This window comes from Ipomoea triloba, chromosome 14, assembly GCF_003576645.1.
Source record: "Ipomoea triloba cultivar NCNSP0323 chromosome 14, ASM357664v1".
Classification (NCBI taxonomy): domain Eukaryota; kingdom Viridiplantae; phylum Streptophyta; class Magnoliopsida; order Solanales; family Convolvulaceae; genus Ipomoea; species Ipomoea triloba.
Genome location: NC_044929.1, coordinates 1114282 through 1131296, shown reverse-complemented (window position 1 = coordinate 1131296; position 17015 = coordinate 1114282). Strand labels below are relative to the sequence as shown.

Sequence of the window (17015 nt, the reverse complement as noted above, 5' to 3'; positions counted from 1 at the left end):
ATATGACATTAATTATCTTCCTAAGTTTTCATGATAATCTTGGATTACTTGAACCAAACGTATCCTTTAGTTAACACTCTTTAGTACCGTACGTCCTAATCCGAGTATGAGAAATCCCAAACCCAGACCCTTTTGTCACAAATCGATTCAGAGTTGGTTCGATCTTAAATTGACTTTGTCAACTCTGCTCTTAATATTCATTCTTGAGCTTCATTAATCTTTTTTTTTTTTTAAGTATTTGATTATTATATAATTTTTTATTAACTTGTGATTGAGATAATCGATCCATAGTCAACCAATGAAACTAAAGATTTTTTTTTAACCTTATAAATAATGCCATGTTCGGATTCGAGATTATTATTTTGGATATTAGTTTATAATAAGTTGTTCTAGGCCTCTTGACATAGGGACCATTTTATTAGTTATATATAGTTATAATAATCGATGTAACAATGGTCAAGGGTTCGATTCTTGGTCTTGGGTATGGAGTAGCCTTAAATCTCCAAACCAGTTGTCCCATGCATCCAAAGAAATGCCTACAATTCAGTGAAAGTATTAATCATTGTGTTCGATGATGAAAACCCTGATACAACTAAACGAATAATCGACTAGCTTTCTAAGTAGAATAGTTGTAATTACATTATGGTATTTAGTAATTCAATAAATTATAAAAAGCATAATTTCCAATCACATGTATAGACAGACAACTTCCTTAGTAGTCTCATTTTTTTATGGAAGACTATGGTCCTAAAGTCTCCCTTTTAATGGAATAATTTGGTCTCGAAATCTTATTTTATGGAAGACTTTGCTACACAAACAATAATTCAGTCAATTTCTATATAAATATACCTATAAACTTTTAGCATAGTGTTCCAATAGTTACCTTACATTTACAAAGACTAAATTACTAAATTTCAATCTAAGTATACTATTTTAAATTAATATTTAATTTGGCTTACTATTTGGTTTTATTTTACTTTCGCATACAACTTCCCGTATGCTAACTACGGTGACTCTCTGATATGACTAATTTGCATTTAACTCAAATCGCACCTGTAGAATTTGATTCTTACTTGGGAAAAGTCGGGTTTAGAACTATTTAACAAGGCTTACTCACATAAGAAGCGATCTTCTCGTCTTACAATCCCCTAAAGTCAAACACCCGAAGTATCAATTACAATGTCCGCTAAAATACCCTGAAAGAGGTAGTTGAGTGGGTTAAATATGAATCTCATATTTAAATGTCACGAGTTTGATTTTTATCAATACTATCGATATCGATTGAGCATGTCACACATTAGCCACTATATGCTGTTTAGGTGGTGTTTATGTCACCTTTGTTTTTTTTTTTTTAATGGAAAAAGTTTTTCATGGAAAATTTAATAGGACAATTTTGCCCTCATTGATTTTTCTATTATTATTATTATTATTATTATTATTATTATTATTATTATTATTATTATTATTATTCCTTACAATCTCAAACCAACCAAACATACTTTCAGTAATTTCTTTTTTCACTAACCAAACAATGTAATTAATATTTCTGCTAATTTCTTTTCTATGGAATTTCAATTTCATCGCTCTTCAAATATTTTTCACGAACCAAATGGGGATTAATTATACTTTTTAAACTTTTGAATTAAAACTCTTACCAAATTGAATAACACAAAATTTTAAAAAAAAATTATGCATTAAATTAAATAATAAAATGTGGTTTAAAATCTAATAATGAGAAAAATGGAAAGTTGACTGGTGAAAATGGGAGTAGACGACATTTACGAATTGTTCTAGATGCATATACTTATTGCACGTAGCATTATCCTAATTCTTGACTCACATTTACATGTGCTATGTGCCCATCTGTCATATACTTTCATATATGGACCAACTTTTTTTTAATTATTATTTTACATGAATTTATCGAATAATTAATGCTAAGATTAAATTTTTTAATGAGAAAAGATTAGGGGCTCGAGAACAAATCAAAGCTTACTTCTAAGAAGAATATGACTACTGGCGAGCGAATTTCTCAAAAAAAAAATAAAAAATACATTGAAGTATAATTTTTTTAGTTTCCACCGTCGAATGCAGTGACTACGTTGCTCCATACCAAAAGTCAAAAATCAAATCATTAACGTTTGGTTAAAGATGGATCAGTCTATTCCACTCAACTATACCCCAAGCTTACATTGAAGTATAATGTTATAGCTTGATTAACTAATTCTAACAAAGCGGAGAACATTGAGGCACAATTTGAGTAGATGACAGTCGACTATTGGTCTTATTTTATTAGTTTTAAAAAATTTACTGTCACCACTACCTGATGTTTTTATCTCTTTTGTTAAACGATTAACGAATCGAATTGTTTATATGTTAGCTCGAGAATCCCTTTCTATGTCTGATCATAAAAATTAGACTGATGTTGCTCCCTCTTTCATTTTTGACCATTTTCTTTTTGAAGCTAATTAATAGGAGTTGTCTTTCTTTCAAAAACAAAATGAGTAGAAATTAAAGTAAAATAATTACTTTCTCAAAAAAAAAAAAAAGTAAAATAATTATGATGATGAGGAAAGTCAAAATCCATTTCCTTAAAAAGTGCATGTTTTTCCAATCAAATGTGTAGTACTTGTACAACTAACGTGAATGCACGTTGAAATGAATTAGCACGCGAGTGACGTGTGCTTCCGTAGTGCTTACGTGCTAATTATTACTATTTTTTTTCGTGGCGCCTCCAAACACTTAACCTAAATTAAGTAAATTGAATACAATCATATAAATAAGGACTCTTATTTTTTTTAGTATTATTATGGGCTTTAGGTATTTACGCAACAGATGGAGGTTTACAACAAATATGTATACCTAATTTTATTAGATAGGTCGCAGAGGTAAGTTATTTTGGTGATACTAATAATAAAACGTAGAAGGGGAAATGTTCGATTTTGAACCGCGTACTAGGTGTATGGGGGAATAGTTATGATATGCAATTAGTTATATTTGAATTAAAAATAGTAGTATGTCAAATTGAACGTCCACAACAAAAACACGTAATTTTGAAATCACTTTGACTACTGTTTGACATGTATATAACGTCCAATAAAGATTAGTGAAAATCTCAGTCATTATATTTTTGTCCAGAATAACCCAGTTGCTCATGTATAATTTAAAATCATCAGGTTATAAATGTCAAAATATTTATACCGAGTCTTATTTGATTATAGTATTCTTATGAAAAAGAGGTCAAATAAGTATCCCAAGTTAACAAAATAGTAAAATTGAGTCTCATAACGAATTAACTTCACAGGTAAGTTTTTTTTTTTTATTTTTTTTTTTATTTTTTTTTATTTTTTATGTACCAAACTCTAAACCTATAAAATGCTAGTATCGTACCAGAAAATATGAATATACATGGGATAAGCACAATCATATCAATAGAATAAAACGTCTAAATTGTGAGCATTTGATATTGAAATAAGATTTTCTAACATTGGAGAACAAGATGAACTTAAATTTAGTAGAGTATAATAACAAAATTCTCACCAAGTAAGAGAATGTATTTCTAACACGTATTTTCTTACATAGAGTTAATGGACAATCAATATGAGAAATAAATTATAGAATATAGAAATAGAGTACTCCAATAAGATTATGAAACATATTGAGATATCGCTTTCCTAATTATTGCACCCATTATATATATAAGTAATGTTTCATAAATCAAAAAGTTTCACACACACACACACAAAAACAATTGTCAAATTTTGATCAATAATGCCATTTTAATTTCTCTTTTATTTCGTGGCAAGTGATCATATGAAACACAACTATTATCCCATGGTATACATTGGGCAAATCTCGCTTTTGTTTAATAATATGCAAATTACACATTAGAGGTAAAATTCTTAATGTTCACATCTTGACATAGCAATAAAATTCTTTTTATTCATAGGTTGCCGTAAATTAGTTGATCCAACCCAACCCTATAAAAAAAATTTTATTTATTAATCAAATATTGTCACTTAAAAAATAAATTTTGATAGGTAAAATCAAGCCATAAAGAAATATAGTATTGTCCGCACGGGTTTAACTCACTAATTAAGTAGGGTAGTATTTGAAAGAAGAAAAAGAAATATAGCATTTATTTAATGTTGATTTGACATGCATGTTCTTACTTAGTTAATTAATTACGAATTTATTGTTCTCGAGTAATGATTATGATTTTTTTTTTTCACTTAAAAATTTAATAAAACATTCCTTCCAAATTAGCTAATAATAATATGTCACATGGACATTAACAACATGTTTGGTTCTTAAGAAAGGAAGATCATTTCGTTTACAATTTTTTAGAACTATGAATTCCCTTGTTTTGTTCATAGATGTTTTTTTTTTCCTTCAAATATCAATTTCTAGCTAGAATATAAGGAATTTAAATTCCTTTGCATACCTTATATGTTTTTAAAATTTCTTATGAAAATTTTTAAAATTTTTTACCAACCAAAAAATAAAATTTAAAATTATTTGTTTTTTTTTTAGTACAAATTATTTGCTATTTATTTCTCATGACATTTAAAATTCATTTTTCATACATTCTTTTGTGAAAATTAAATTAGTTGATAAATATTTTTAAAACTTTTTGGATCTATCTAACAAAGTGGTATATATAAATTGGGATCGTCAAATTAAAAAAATTAAGGAATGAGTTGTGTTAGAGGCTTAGAGCATCTCCATTGACTAAAAAAAAAAAAAGAGTTTTTGATAGAGATTTTGTGATGTAGAGGGGAGAGAATATAGAAGAGAGTAGGGTTGCAAACGAACCGAACACAAATGAACATAACTTGTTAGTGTTCGTATGTTAAGATTTCTAGAGTGTTCATATTCATGCATGTTCGTTTGTTAAGATGTTTAAAATTCTACTCGTTGTCATTAACGTTTGTGAACATGTTCCTTTGTTTGGTCAATTAATTGTGTTTGTGAACAACCAATCTACTTCACGAATACTAAACAAACAAGCACTTGCACATTTTCATGATCATAATTTGTTCACGAATAACAAATAGTCTACGTTCACGGACAATAACCAAACAAACAACCTAACAAATATAAAAAATAATACAAATAAGTCTAAAAACAACATCTAATACTCCGTATCAAAGTAAAAAATGAGTCTATTAGAGCAAATTGTCATTTTGGTCCACTGACTATAGGGGTTCTATTAATTCTAGTCCACCGACTTTTAAAAGTGTTAATTGCATACCATAACTTTTCAATTTGTATCAATTGTGGACACTCTGGTGAAATTTCCGGCCAAATGTCGCCGGATTCTCTTAATCCCTCTGATCTAACTTAAATCAATGGACAAAAATGTACTTTTCACTATCTAAAATAATCCAACCCAAACCATTAATCCCAAACCGGTTCATGCTTTGTCCTTCGAAATCCACCCATGATTCTCCCTTCGAAATCAAGGGGCAAAATAACACTTGTCTCCATTTCCTATGATTCTCCCTCACCAAACACCCAATCTGGCTATCCTCATCCATCACTGATCTAACAGCCCTGCAAAGATTCTCCTTCGAAATCCACCCATTTTCGCCCTTCTCCACCTCCACTGCAACTCCAAGCTCATCAGCCATTAACCTAGTGTTCAAGATTTGATCGATAATGTTGGGCACAAACACTAACTGGGAATCACTCATCAAAGCCTCCCACATCGACCCATACCCACAGTGATTCACGAAACACCCGATTGATTTATGGGCTAAAACTTGCGTCTGTGGGACCCAATCAAGAACCATTCCTCTGTGTTTAACACACCAGACTCATGCAAATCATCACTATAACCGGCTTCCCTATTCTTCCGCCGCCGCCGCCGCTGCAACCTAATCTTACTCTCTTCCTCGCCTCCGCCATCTCCGCACTGCTATTACTATTACCATTCCTTCCGTTGCCGCCAGCAGTAACCGCCGTCGCGCCGGTAGAATTGCCGTCACCGTTGTTTTCCATGGATGCCGCCGTCGCGCCGGTATTTGTTTAAAAGATCCAGGACAAAGCATGAACCGGGGTTGGGATTAATTGTTTGGGTTAGATTATTTTGGATAGTGGAAAGTACATTTTTGCCCCTTGAATTAAGCCAGATCAGAGGGATTAAGAGAATTCGACGACATTTGGCCGAAAATTTCACCGGAGTGTCCAAAATTGATACAAATTTCCGAAAATTTCACCGGAGTGTTCAAAATTGATACAAATTGAAAAGTCATGATATGCAATTAACATTTTTGAAAGTCGTGGACTAAAATTAATAAGACCCCTATTAGACGAACAATAACATTATTAAACGAACAATAAACGAGTTTGTTTACGAGCACTTGGCAATGGAGCATACAAATGTTTATACTCTATTAGATCGTTTATTAAATTGACTTCTAAAATTTGTTCATTTATGTTCGCTCAATTTAATAAGCGAACATAAACAAAAACATATTGAACATTAACACGAACATAAACACAAATAGTTTATGCTTATACCCGTAGTTATAATAACTATAATTGTGAATGGTCCAATGTGGATTACAAAAATCTCATCGTTTATTAAATTGACTTCTAAAATTTGTTCATTTATGTTCGCTCAATTTAATAAGCGAACATAAACAAAAACATATTGAACATTAACACGAACAAAGCGAACATAAACAAAAACATATTGAACATTAACACGAACATAAACACAAATAGTTTATGCTTATACCCGTAGTTATAATAACTATAATTGTGAATGGTCCAATGTGGATTACAAAAATCTCAACTATAATTGTGAATGGTCCAATGTGGATTACAAAAATCTCTATATTATAATGTCTTTGTGCCTGAGATGAATATCTCTTTAATAGTCAAGAAATCATTTATAGTCAAACTAAAAGTCGATTATGAAAATTGTTAAAAGTCAATATATAGTCAATATAGACCATTATTTATGATCCAAATAAAAATTAAAAAAAATATTGATAAATATCAATAGTTAATAGAGCATAATTGGAATTAACTCTATGCAAAATCAATTTAAACAAACCCCTATAATCTTTATGTATACAAAAACAATTTAAACAAAACCTACCGGCTACCACGCACGGATTCAGCATCTTTTGGACAAAAGCATTTGGGGTGAGAGAGGCTCGAACTCTCGACCTCAGGATCACTCTAAGCTATGAGACCTACACACTAGCCAACTGCACCACCATCCCTTTGTGACCAATTTTACAGGTATTACATAATATCATAGGATAGGATATACCATCAGGAAAAAGGTATTGGGGTGAGAGAGGCTCGAACTCTCGACCTCAGGATCACTCTAAGCTATGAGACCTACGCGCTAGCCAACTGCGCCACCACCCCTTTACTTACAAGTTTCTATAAATTATTAATTATACGTTTACATTTGTGTGTGACTGCTTCTCAAATTCTTATTTGTGAGATTAGTTGGGTTAGACCAATATGAAAATTGATCAATCAGAATAAGGGTCAAATTGCCTCCCCGAGTTAACCGAATGGTGAAATTGGATCCCTTAATTTTTTAAAAAAATTCATTCAAATCTCCTAAACCGGTAAAATTATCCAATTAAATCCAAATTAACTTGTTAAACACGTTAATTTTTCAGAGGTTTGACACATGTCTTTTGTAATTTTTTCTTATTTAAAAAAAACTTTTTATTTATTTATTAGAATTTTTTTTTAAAAAAAAAAAAGAAAAAGAAAACAACCATCAACTGTCTGGGGATGGATAAGTATTAAAGGCGGGCAATTGTTTAATGAGTACGTAATTATTGCTAGAGATCATTGATCTTTCTTTTATTGGGATTCCTTTTGTTTGTTATTGTGTTCAATTGTGATTTTTGTGATTCTTCTTGAGATAAAATCACATGATCAAATCTCATATGATGAAATAAAAAAAGCATATTGAAGAGATATTATCTTGTAAAGAAAAGCAGTAAACAACAGTAAATAGTTTATTGACAAAAATGAGGATATAGGAGTTGAGATTAAAGGCAGAGCAGAGTTTAGGCGTCGACCATATAAGATATAACCATGAGAATTAGTGATTTACATGTAACGTCGTGGACCATCGTCCACGTTGCATCAATATAATGTACCCGTGAGTCTTACTTTTCGATTTCGGTAACGGTTTCACATTTGTCTTCAATTGGGTGTGAATATAATGCAGTCATTATTGATAGTCCAGTCCTGTGAGAACAACGTTGTCACTATCAATCATGAGACTTGAGACCAATGAATTCTTCTGTGTACGACAAAGTTATATGAATGTCATTGCACTTGTCCATTCATAATCTATTAGACCCATTAAGATTAATAGTTAAATTTTATTCTTTAATTTTACTACTTGGCGATCACCCGATGCAACTGCTTGACGCACAAGGCATGTTCACCCGTGACTTCTCAGATTTTACTCTAACAATCTTTCGTCCCCTCCTCCCGATCACCCGACGCAACTACTAGGTGCACAAGTCATGTTTACCCGTGACTTCTCAAGACTTTACTCTAACAACGCTCCTCCTATCTCATCTTTAGTTCTCCTCTCTTCAAGAGATGTCATATGGGGGGTTAGCACGCCAAATGTCTAGTTATTACTCTGTATTTGAATTAGATTGTGCTAACCAAGTTAAAATATTGGTCATGTTGAGCTAAGACAAACAATAAAAATATAAGCCCGACCAAACTCACAAGGCAAAAGATTAATTTTTTTTTCAATTTATTTAGTTTAGCTATTACATTTATCAATGTAAAATTAGGAAAATACTACATGGACTCCCACTTCTTACTCCCAACTTCTACTCTCTTTTACAAATCCTTGATGTAAACACTTTTTTTCGGAGAAAATATATTATCCTTAATTTTCTCATCAGGAAATAAAAGTGAAGGAGTAGAATTTAAGAGTACATGTAATTAAAATCGTAAAATTAATACATTGGTAAGGTTGGGCTGGACCAATCAATAAAATTCTTGGCTTGGCCTACGTACAATCCAAACAAAAATTAAATGATAAAGTTTTTTCTTCAATTTCTTTATTCAGAATTTTCATATTTGAAATTCACAAAAGCCTCGTACTAAAGTTTCAAAGGAATCAAATAGTTATAAGTGCACAATATAATCATTATAAGTACAGGAGGTAAATCATTTTAAGTTCGTTATCTACCGACTCAAACCGAAAATGTCAATAGATAACTCCCATTAGGAATTGAACTTGAAACATTGTGGTACCTAAGTATGATTATATAAGTTTTCCTTTGATCCGTTATCTATATATATTACATTCATTCATCAAATTAATATTTAAAATCGTAAATAAACAAACACAAATAAAACTCAAAATAAAACCACCCTTACAAGAAGGTGAAACTTTCGTACTGTAACTACCCAGACTCAATTTTCATCCTTATTCATGGTCTAATATTTAAGAATCATATGAGCTACCGTACACGTACATTTACGCAATTACCTTCTGAGTATCCATAAATGTTACTTCTCCATTATGGGAACGGTTCACATTTGTCTTCTATTCGGTGTGAATGCAGTCATTATCACGTACGAATAATGTTGTCATTATCAATCATGCGACTAGTGAATTTTTCTGTGTTTCTCAAAAAGAAAAGAAAAAAAAAATTCTTCTGTGTACGACAAAGATTTATTTGAATGCCATTGCCCTGCATTGAACTTGTCTATTCATAAATCTTATCCTTCAACGCGCATTTAGTTTTCCCACGTTCACATTAGTACTTACTGTACTTCTACTTGATAGTAACAAGTTATACAAATATATCGGGAAATGACACGTTTTCCCTCTGAGTTATTCGTTTATAGTATTTTTTTCGTCTTAATTATTTATATATGTATCTATATTAGCCTATTTAATTATAATTTTTTTCTGTTTATATAAAAAAAATGAACATTTTTACCGTTAAAAATATAAATGTAAAATAAGTATTTTCATTTATTTTTCTATAAACAAAATGAACATTTTTACCGTTAAAAATATAAATGTAAAATAAGTATTTTCATTTATTTTTCTTCTCAACAAATTATTATTACTTATATGTGGGAATTAGAATAAATTTTGAAAAGAGAAAATACCATTTATAATTATGTGGGATTTGAACCCACGCCGAGAACCAGAACTTGAGTCTGGCGCCTTAGATCACTTAGCCATCCTAACTTCACATATTATAAATTATATTATACAGTAATTATCCTCCATATGAATATGACAAATTTGACGGCTATACCTCAAAATTACTCTCCACCACCACTTTTCCAAGTCTTGGATCTAGCCCAGAATCAAACCATTAACTATAGTACTATAGCCAAACTAGTTGTTAAATTCTAACATTTTACTGAAATTTACAAATCCATTCAATCACGAGTCACGACAGTCACACAGTGTTTCACCTGAAACATTACAAGCTAAGATTGCATTAATAGAGACATGTAGTTAGTTTTATCTATATAATTTTCTATACTTAAATTGGTTGGAAATCCTCATTATTCCATAACCATATTTGGTTGCAACTAATTTGTAACCATTTTTTTATCTCATATAGAGGAGCTCTTGAGATTAAATATCCTTGAATACGAATTCTATCTCGCATTTTATCGTTTGAACAACAAATCCGCGTTCACATTGTGGAAAACAAGAACCAGTTAGAAGAGACAACTATAGCCAACAACTTACATTTTTTTCCTAGGAATTAAATTGAAGTAAACTGATGCAGATTTTCTGTTTGTCTTGTACTGTTTGTCAAGAAGATCGAAGAAGAAGACCTCAATGCCAAGACCTGTGACTAGAATTGTCTGCCAAATCTGTATGACTTGACTTGTACTAATACTTTGATGAGTTCAAAATCTAAGCCACTTTTGAAGCCTTGCAATTATTAATTGGTGCAAAAGCAATTGATGAATTGAAAGAACTTGCCCACCAAGTTCAGAAATTATTAAGTCAAAGTCATAGTGAAACAAAGTTTGTAAAACCTTATTATGTGCCACCCCCTTATGAATTGGTTAATACATAAAGTGGTCTAGACCGCATTTAATTTATCTGTGTAAAAATTAAACTGGGTGTGATTTGAGTCAATTTTGAATTAATTTCGCAATAATAATGATTAGGGATAGCAACAGGACGGGGCAGGAACAGGGAATAGGTCCTCGTCCCTACCCCTGAATTCATCCCTTATTCCTCGCCAGGGATGTGGAATTACTCTCCATTCAATCCCTACGGGTATTTTTTGAGTACATGGATTCCCTGCTCTAGATATGCCATTTAAAACGAAATATATACTGTGGTTTTTCTAAACAGTAACATAATTGTAACAATTTAAAAAAGCAATGAACCTATGATTTTGCACTTACATATATAATTGTAAAAGTCTAGGCTGATTAACTACTGAGCTGCCTTACTTTGAACTTCTGATTTCAAATCTTATCCCCGATATTCAAAGTTACCATCAGAACGTTTTTCAGTCACATAAAGGCTCCTTCACGAGCAGATTCATTTTCTCGTGAAGAAATTCAAGTACGTCCTTTCTGTCTTCCTTCAAGAGAAGTTGTCGTAACTTTCCAAATGTTTCCCTATCGGGACGAATTCCTTTCTCGATCATCTCTTCCATCAATTGGCATGCCCTGCGGGTATCACCATCGTCACACAATCCACTAATAAGCACGGAAAAAGTGTGCATGCTCGGGACAAATTGCTTCTGTTTCATAAGCTTCCATATTTTACGAGCCTTTAGAAGCTCCTTGCTCGAACAGAACATTTTTATCATCATAGTATAAGTGTCTGCATCGGGTTCACATATCTTGGTCATCCTGCAGAAAATTCTGAAAGCCTCATCGGTCTCACCTCGACCAATTAAGCTGCTCAAAATTATATTACACGTCCTTGAGTTTGGGGTAACCCCTTTGCGGTCCATCTCATTCACTACCCTATAAGCATTTTCGTGCTTCTTCACTTTACAGAAAGCGCTTATTAGAGAATTATAGACAGCTACGTCAGAATGAACTCCACTTCGTTGCATTTCATGGAATGTATCAATTGCATCTTCAATACGGTTATCTATCCCGTATGTATGGATTAAGACACTATAAATGAAGGATGTAGGCCTACATCCTTCATACTCCATCTCCTTGACTATTTCGACAGCTTCATCAACCCTACCAGCCTTGCAAAGGATATCGACCATAATACCATATGTCACTATATCAGGGTTGCAACCGACTTCAATCATTTTTCGGTATATCTCCCTGGCCTTAGGGAGATTGGGATCTCTTCCCCACCCCTCGAGCAATATGCTATATGTTTTCGCATCAGGAATGAATTGATTTTTCATGCTATCGAAAATTTCTTGAGCTTTCCGTACGTTTTTTGATTTGCATAGAGCACTCAACAATCCATTGAAAGCTGCGAGATTGGGAGGAACATCGTATTTCTTCATGACGTTGAAAGTGTACACTGCCTCTTCCACCTTTTGGGCCCTCGTATACTTCCTCATGATTATGCAGAACGTCTCGATATTTAGCATACCCTTTCCTTTCATGCTGTTCACGAGATCCCACATGACCTGATACTGCCTTATCTTCGCAAGGGATTCAATCATGGTGTGATAAGCTCTAACACTATGCTCGTAATTACGTTGTCTGCCAGCCCATTCGAAGAAACGGTGTGCCAGCATTCCGGCATTCTCAAATCTCTTAAGTACTTCTTCAACTAGCTCAGGTGAAGGCCTAATCCCACTCTGATCAAGCTCAGTATCAAGCCCCGATTTTGGGCAAGACATCAAAATATCGCAAACCTTTTTTGTGGGATCAAACATAGGTAGCATTGTGTCTTTGGAACAGTACATTCTGGTCAATCTCATCCATCTGAGACTTGATCTATAGGTGCCGCAACGTAATACAATCATTTTGATAAAGAAAATTCAGCCCACCAATGTACCCAGTGAATTTGGCACTAGTAACTTAACAAAGAAGCTTCTATATGAACTTATCGGATCCAAATAAATAATCTAAACGCAATGCAGCAGTGCATCGTCTCTGTTCTCTTTCTTTTGGGCATTGACCATTTGCCTATATTGAACAACAAAGAGCATGAAGAATCAAATCATCAAAATAAGAACAGTGAGAATGCATCATAATTCATAATATTATGAATTATGCATCATAATTCATAATATTAAATTCAGAATAATAAAACATTAGAGAATATGTATGCATCAATTATATTGCATTTTAAGAACATCTAGGAAGACTGTCTCAGACTGTGTTTCAGAAGTCTTGTCTGAGAAATTTTCTCTGTCTCTCTCTATTTCTTTTTGATTTAGATAGTTTGTTATTCAGTAAGCTGATATAATGCTATACACCTATTATTATATATGCAAACCAACTGGTGAAGTATTCAAAAAAAATATACAACCAAGTTAAAGGAGTACTCCAACAATATACAAATAACCCAAGTAATAGTTGCATTTGCTAAAGAATAAGCATTGCAATTGCTAAATAACTATTTAGAACTAAACTATCCATTCTTTATGAATTTATGCAAGAAAGATTTGATCTTTTTACAAGTACATGTCTGGGCAAGGAAGCGCATACCCTAATGGGTATTTCATCAAACAGGTAGAGTGCCTTAAACACAATAACAGTTGCAGGGAAACAGAGTAAAAAATTAGGGTTTTTGTTCATTAACGATCATAACTACTAACCTTGAGCTGAACGTTGATTGATGAAAACAAAACGGAGAATGCGCTCTTGATTTAGACGCAGGAAGATTGAGAGCTCTTCCCAACAAGCAGTATTGTAGTAAACATTACTGTATCAATTTAAGTCATAAAGTAATTTTTGAACTGATTTATAAGAGGAGCTAAATGAAATTTACTCAGAATAAAGGGGTCAATAGTAAAATATATGCTTTGAAATTTTGTATTACAAAAGTGACTAAGGCCGTCGGGGTGGGCAATCGGTGAATCGGACATCTGAGCTTAAGGGTGTAAATGAACCGAGCGGCTCGAGCTTGAGCGCAAATATCTTAATTTTTAGATTTCTGGCTTGTCGAGCCACTCACGAGCATGTGTGTGTGTGGGAGAGAGAGAGAGAGTCGAGTGGCTGCTCGACTCGAGCTTAGTCAACTTCGAATTCGAGTCAAACTCGAGTCGGTTCGTTTCGTAACCGAGCCAAACTCGAGCCCACCTATTATTTACCGAGCTCGAGCTCTGCTTGGCCCATTTACAGCCCTATCGGAGTGTATGGGAATAAAATTTTATATGAAGGACCTAATTAGTTATTTATTTCATTGTCTAGTTAGTTAATTATTTCAAGAAAATCTTATTTCATTCTACATTTGAGCTTTCCTTTGTTACCCATGGCCGAGTTACAAAAATGGTACTACCATAATAAACAGTACGGAGTAGTTTGACTCTTAATACCACGTGTTTGATAGTTTAATTTAATTTTATATTTGACTTAAATTTTCTTATACTTTTAAATCCATAATCTAAAATCAAAAATTAAAAATTAAATTATATAAAACTACGTATTTAAATATAAGCGATTGGTAACCAAACCTTCCATTCTAAAATTACAATACAACCAAACACTTAACATTGTATAACCATAATACAAAGTCTCCATTACAAAAAAGCCATTTAATATCATCATAGTACAACAACATAGAACACATATTAAGAGTAGCTAACAATTGTCCCATATATGATACCAACTCTCTTTTACTAGTTAACAAAATACACCACTTTAACTTGGATGATAGGTAGTATATATGTAGGAGTTGTATATATAATTAAGAGACCAAATAAGATAGTAATAGAAACGATTACTGATACAACTTGATGGGACAACTTAGTACCAGATCAGAGTCAAGCGTTTGCCTGCCTTTAGCAACGAGGAAAGGGGGACCCACAAGTGTTGGCGACCTTCTTGGCATTAGGAGAGGCAATGAACTTTTGGAGCCTCGGATCCTTCATGTACTTGCATAGGCAAGGCCTTTGCTCTTTGAGCTTCGAGCAGCACACCGGGCTAGGAGAGGTGTTGGAAGACGTTATCGCGGTGGCACAAGGGCTGAGTTGTAAGGGGTTACATGTCACCGCTTCAGTCACTTCGACTTTTGATGCCCCGAGAACCAACACCAGTAATATCACGCAGATTGCTATGCTCCTCATTGCAATGTTTGTTTGGTTGGCCTTAATTGGGGATTGCCAAGCTAGCTTAGCTAGAGTGTTGTTTGAGTTTGTGTTTGCTTTGATGAGTGCAATTGGCTATGTATTGTGCCTATTTATAGCAACTGGAGTGAACTAAAGGTGGCTACAAGACACAATTAAAAGGGGAAAAAAGGCAATAGTATATATGGCTAAGGGTGCAAAAGAAAAGTCATTTTGCTTTCATTGCTTTTCGGTGCTAAATATTCATGCTTACAAAAGAAACCCAAGATTGTTGACTTTAATACAGTGCTTATATACTTTCCTTCTTCACACTTCTTTTCTTATTACCACAGTCTTATATGTACCCTATACAGGGAAATTGGGAACCAATGAATCATAGGAATAATGTATAAACATTTAGAAGCAAGTCATCCAAATTTATCAAGTTATTGACTTGGTAACTAACCACAAGCTTATAGTTCGACTTTCTTTTTTGTTTGAGTCAGCTATGGACAACTTAAGCTAGTTTACACCATTGTGGTCATTTGCCAACTAGGATCACAAGGCAGGGTTTGCACACTATCGGGTGGGTTTCCCTTGTCATTCAAAAAAAAAAGTAAAAACATTTATTAATTTCATTATCACTAGCTTAATTCAAATGACCAATGTTAAGACAACATCCAAAAAAAAAAATTATGAAAAACATAATCCCTTGTCAGATCAGTGAAACTTTTTATATGTTTAAGTCAATCTACGCAGAGTGAATCAATCCCTAAGAAACTGTACCCTGACCTGAAAATGTTATCATTCGTGTAAGTATGTATTTGTGTGTAAAATTTTATATGTATTCAACATACATTACCCATAGTAAAATAGTTTGGGCATGTGCAAGTGTTGATGAACAAGTTACCAAAAATGAAGCAAAATTGAAAAGGGAGATGAAGGGGGTGGGTGGAGGTGGAGGGGGAGGTGGGGGTATGGGATTCCATTCATTTTGTGGTGTAAAGGGAAGGATAGGAGCTGAAGTGGAGAAAAGAAAAACATGAACACTCATCCACAACATAATTACATTGGCATGCTTGGTAGTGCTTGAGGTAATGATAATAAGGGAGCTGAGTGAATAATTATATTAGCTTTAACCATTATGACAAAATATATAAGCAACTATACTGTAAATTTAGAGTACAATGTGCTTTGTACTCTTAGCTTGTTAATTGGTACACCTGCACCACACATGCATGTTCATTCATTACCTCTATGTGTTGTTATGGTTTATGGAACAAGTAGTATATAGTTCAAGATTTAGTTCAATCTTTGTAAAATAAGTAGATATATACAGTTCATACTAGCTTAAGGAGTTAATTCAAGGGAGCGTCACGACAGATTTAAAGCAGTAAAGACTGGACCATACAAGTGATCGGTGAGATAGTTCGAACTGAAGTTCAAGGTAGTTATTCCGTTGAAGATCCTTTTCAAAGAAAGATATTTAAAGCCTTATTCTGTCATTCTCCTGAAAATAACAGGTGAGTGCTGCAATTGAGGGGAGCCTCAATTTGATTGATTGGGAGATCACTTCACGATTCTTCAAGAAGAAGCTCTACATTTGTTGGCTATGGTATAGCTATGAAACTTGGAGTTCTTCGCGTACATCATTATAATTTGGTAAAATGTTTCCAACTTAGAAGTATCACTGATAGGGGTAAATCCCGGTCTACGTATCCCGACCTCCCGGGCTGTGTTCCCAGTTAGGGGTTAACCAGACCCTCCGAATCCTCCTTCCGATCTGACCAGGCCGGGCATCCTTGC

At 33.3% G+C, this 17015-nt stretch overlaps 2 protein-coding genes and 1 non-coding gene across 3 annotated transcripts; all 3 read right to left on the bottom strand.

Annotated features, from left to right (window-relative positions):
• Positions 1 to 5348: 5348 nt before the first annotated feature.
• LOC116004728 (UDP-glycosyltransferase 79B3-like) lies at positions 5349 to 6003 on the bottom strand. Its single transcript, XM_031244890.1, has 2 exons — positions 5815 to 6003; positions 5349 to 5771 (listed from the first exon to the last, which is right to left on the bottom strand). The coding sequence occupies exons 1-2, from the start codon at positions 6001 to 6003 to the stop codon at positions 5349 to 5351; spliced, it is 612 nt and encodes a 203-aa protein (XP_031100750.1).
• Positions 6004 to 7305: 1302 nt separating this feature from the next.
• TRNAM-CAU lies at positions 7306 to 7389 on the bottom strand. The gene is given in 2 exon segments: positions 7306 to 7341; positions 7352 to 7389. It is a non-coding gene; the product is annotated as a tRNA-Met (tRNA).
• Positions 7390 to 11127: 3738 nt separating this feature from the next.
• LOC116004323 (pentatricopeptide repeat-containing protein At1g77360, mitochondrial) lies at positions 11128 to 13872 on the bottom strand. The gene is made up of 2 exons (XM_031244314.1): positions 13761 to 13872; positions 11128 to 13125 (listed from the first exon to the last, which is right to left on the bottom strand). The coding sequence occupies exon 2, from the start codon at positions 12960 to 12962 to the stop codon at positions 11520 to 11522; it is 1443 nt and encodes a 480-aa protein (XP_031100174.1). The 5' UTR covers positions 12963 to 13125; positions 13761 to 13872; the 3' UTR covers positions 11128 to 11519.
• Between the last annotated feature and the right edge of the window lie 3143 nt (positions 13873 to 17015).

Excerpts from the sequence above, each read along its gene's own strand:
- LOC116004728 (XM_031244890.1), bottom strand. The coding sequence starts at position 6,003 with ATGGAAAACAACGGTGACGGCAATTCTACCGGCGCGACGGCGGTTACT. Across the intron at positions 5,772-5,814 it reads TGATGATTTGCATGAGTCTG|ACGCAAGTTTTAGCCCATAA; the intron begins GTGTGTTAAACA and ends TGGGTCCCACAG.
- LOC116004323 (XM_031244314.1), bottom strand. The coding sequence starts at position 12,962 with ATGATTGTATTACGTTGCGGCACCTATAGATCAAGTCTCAGATGGATG.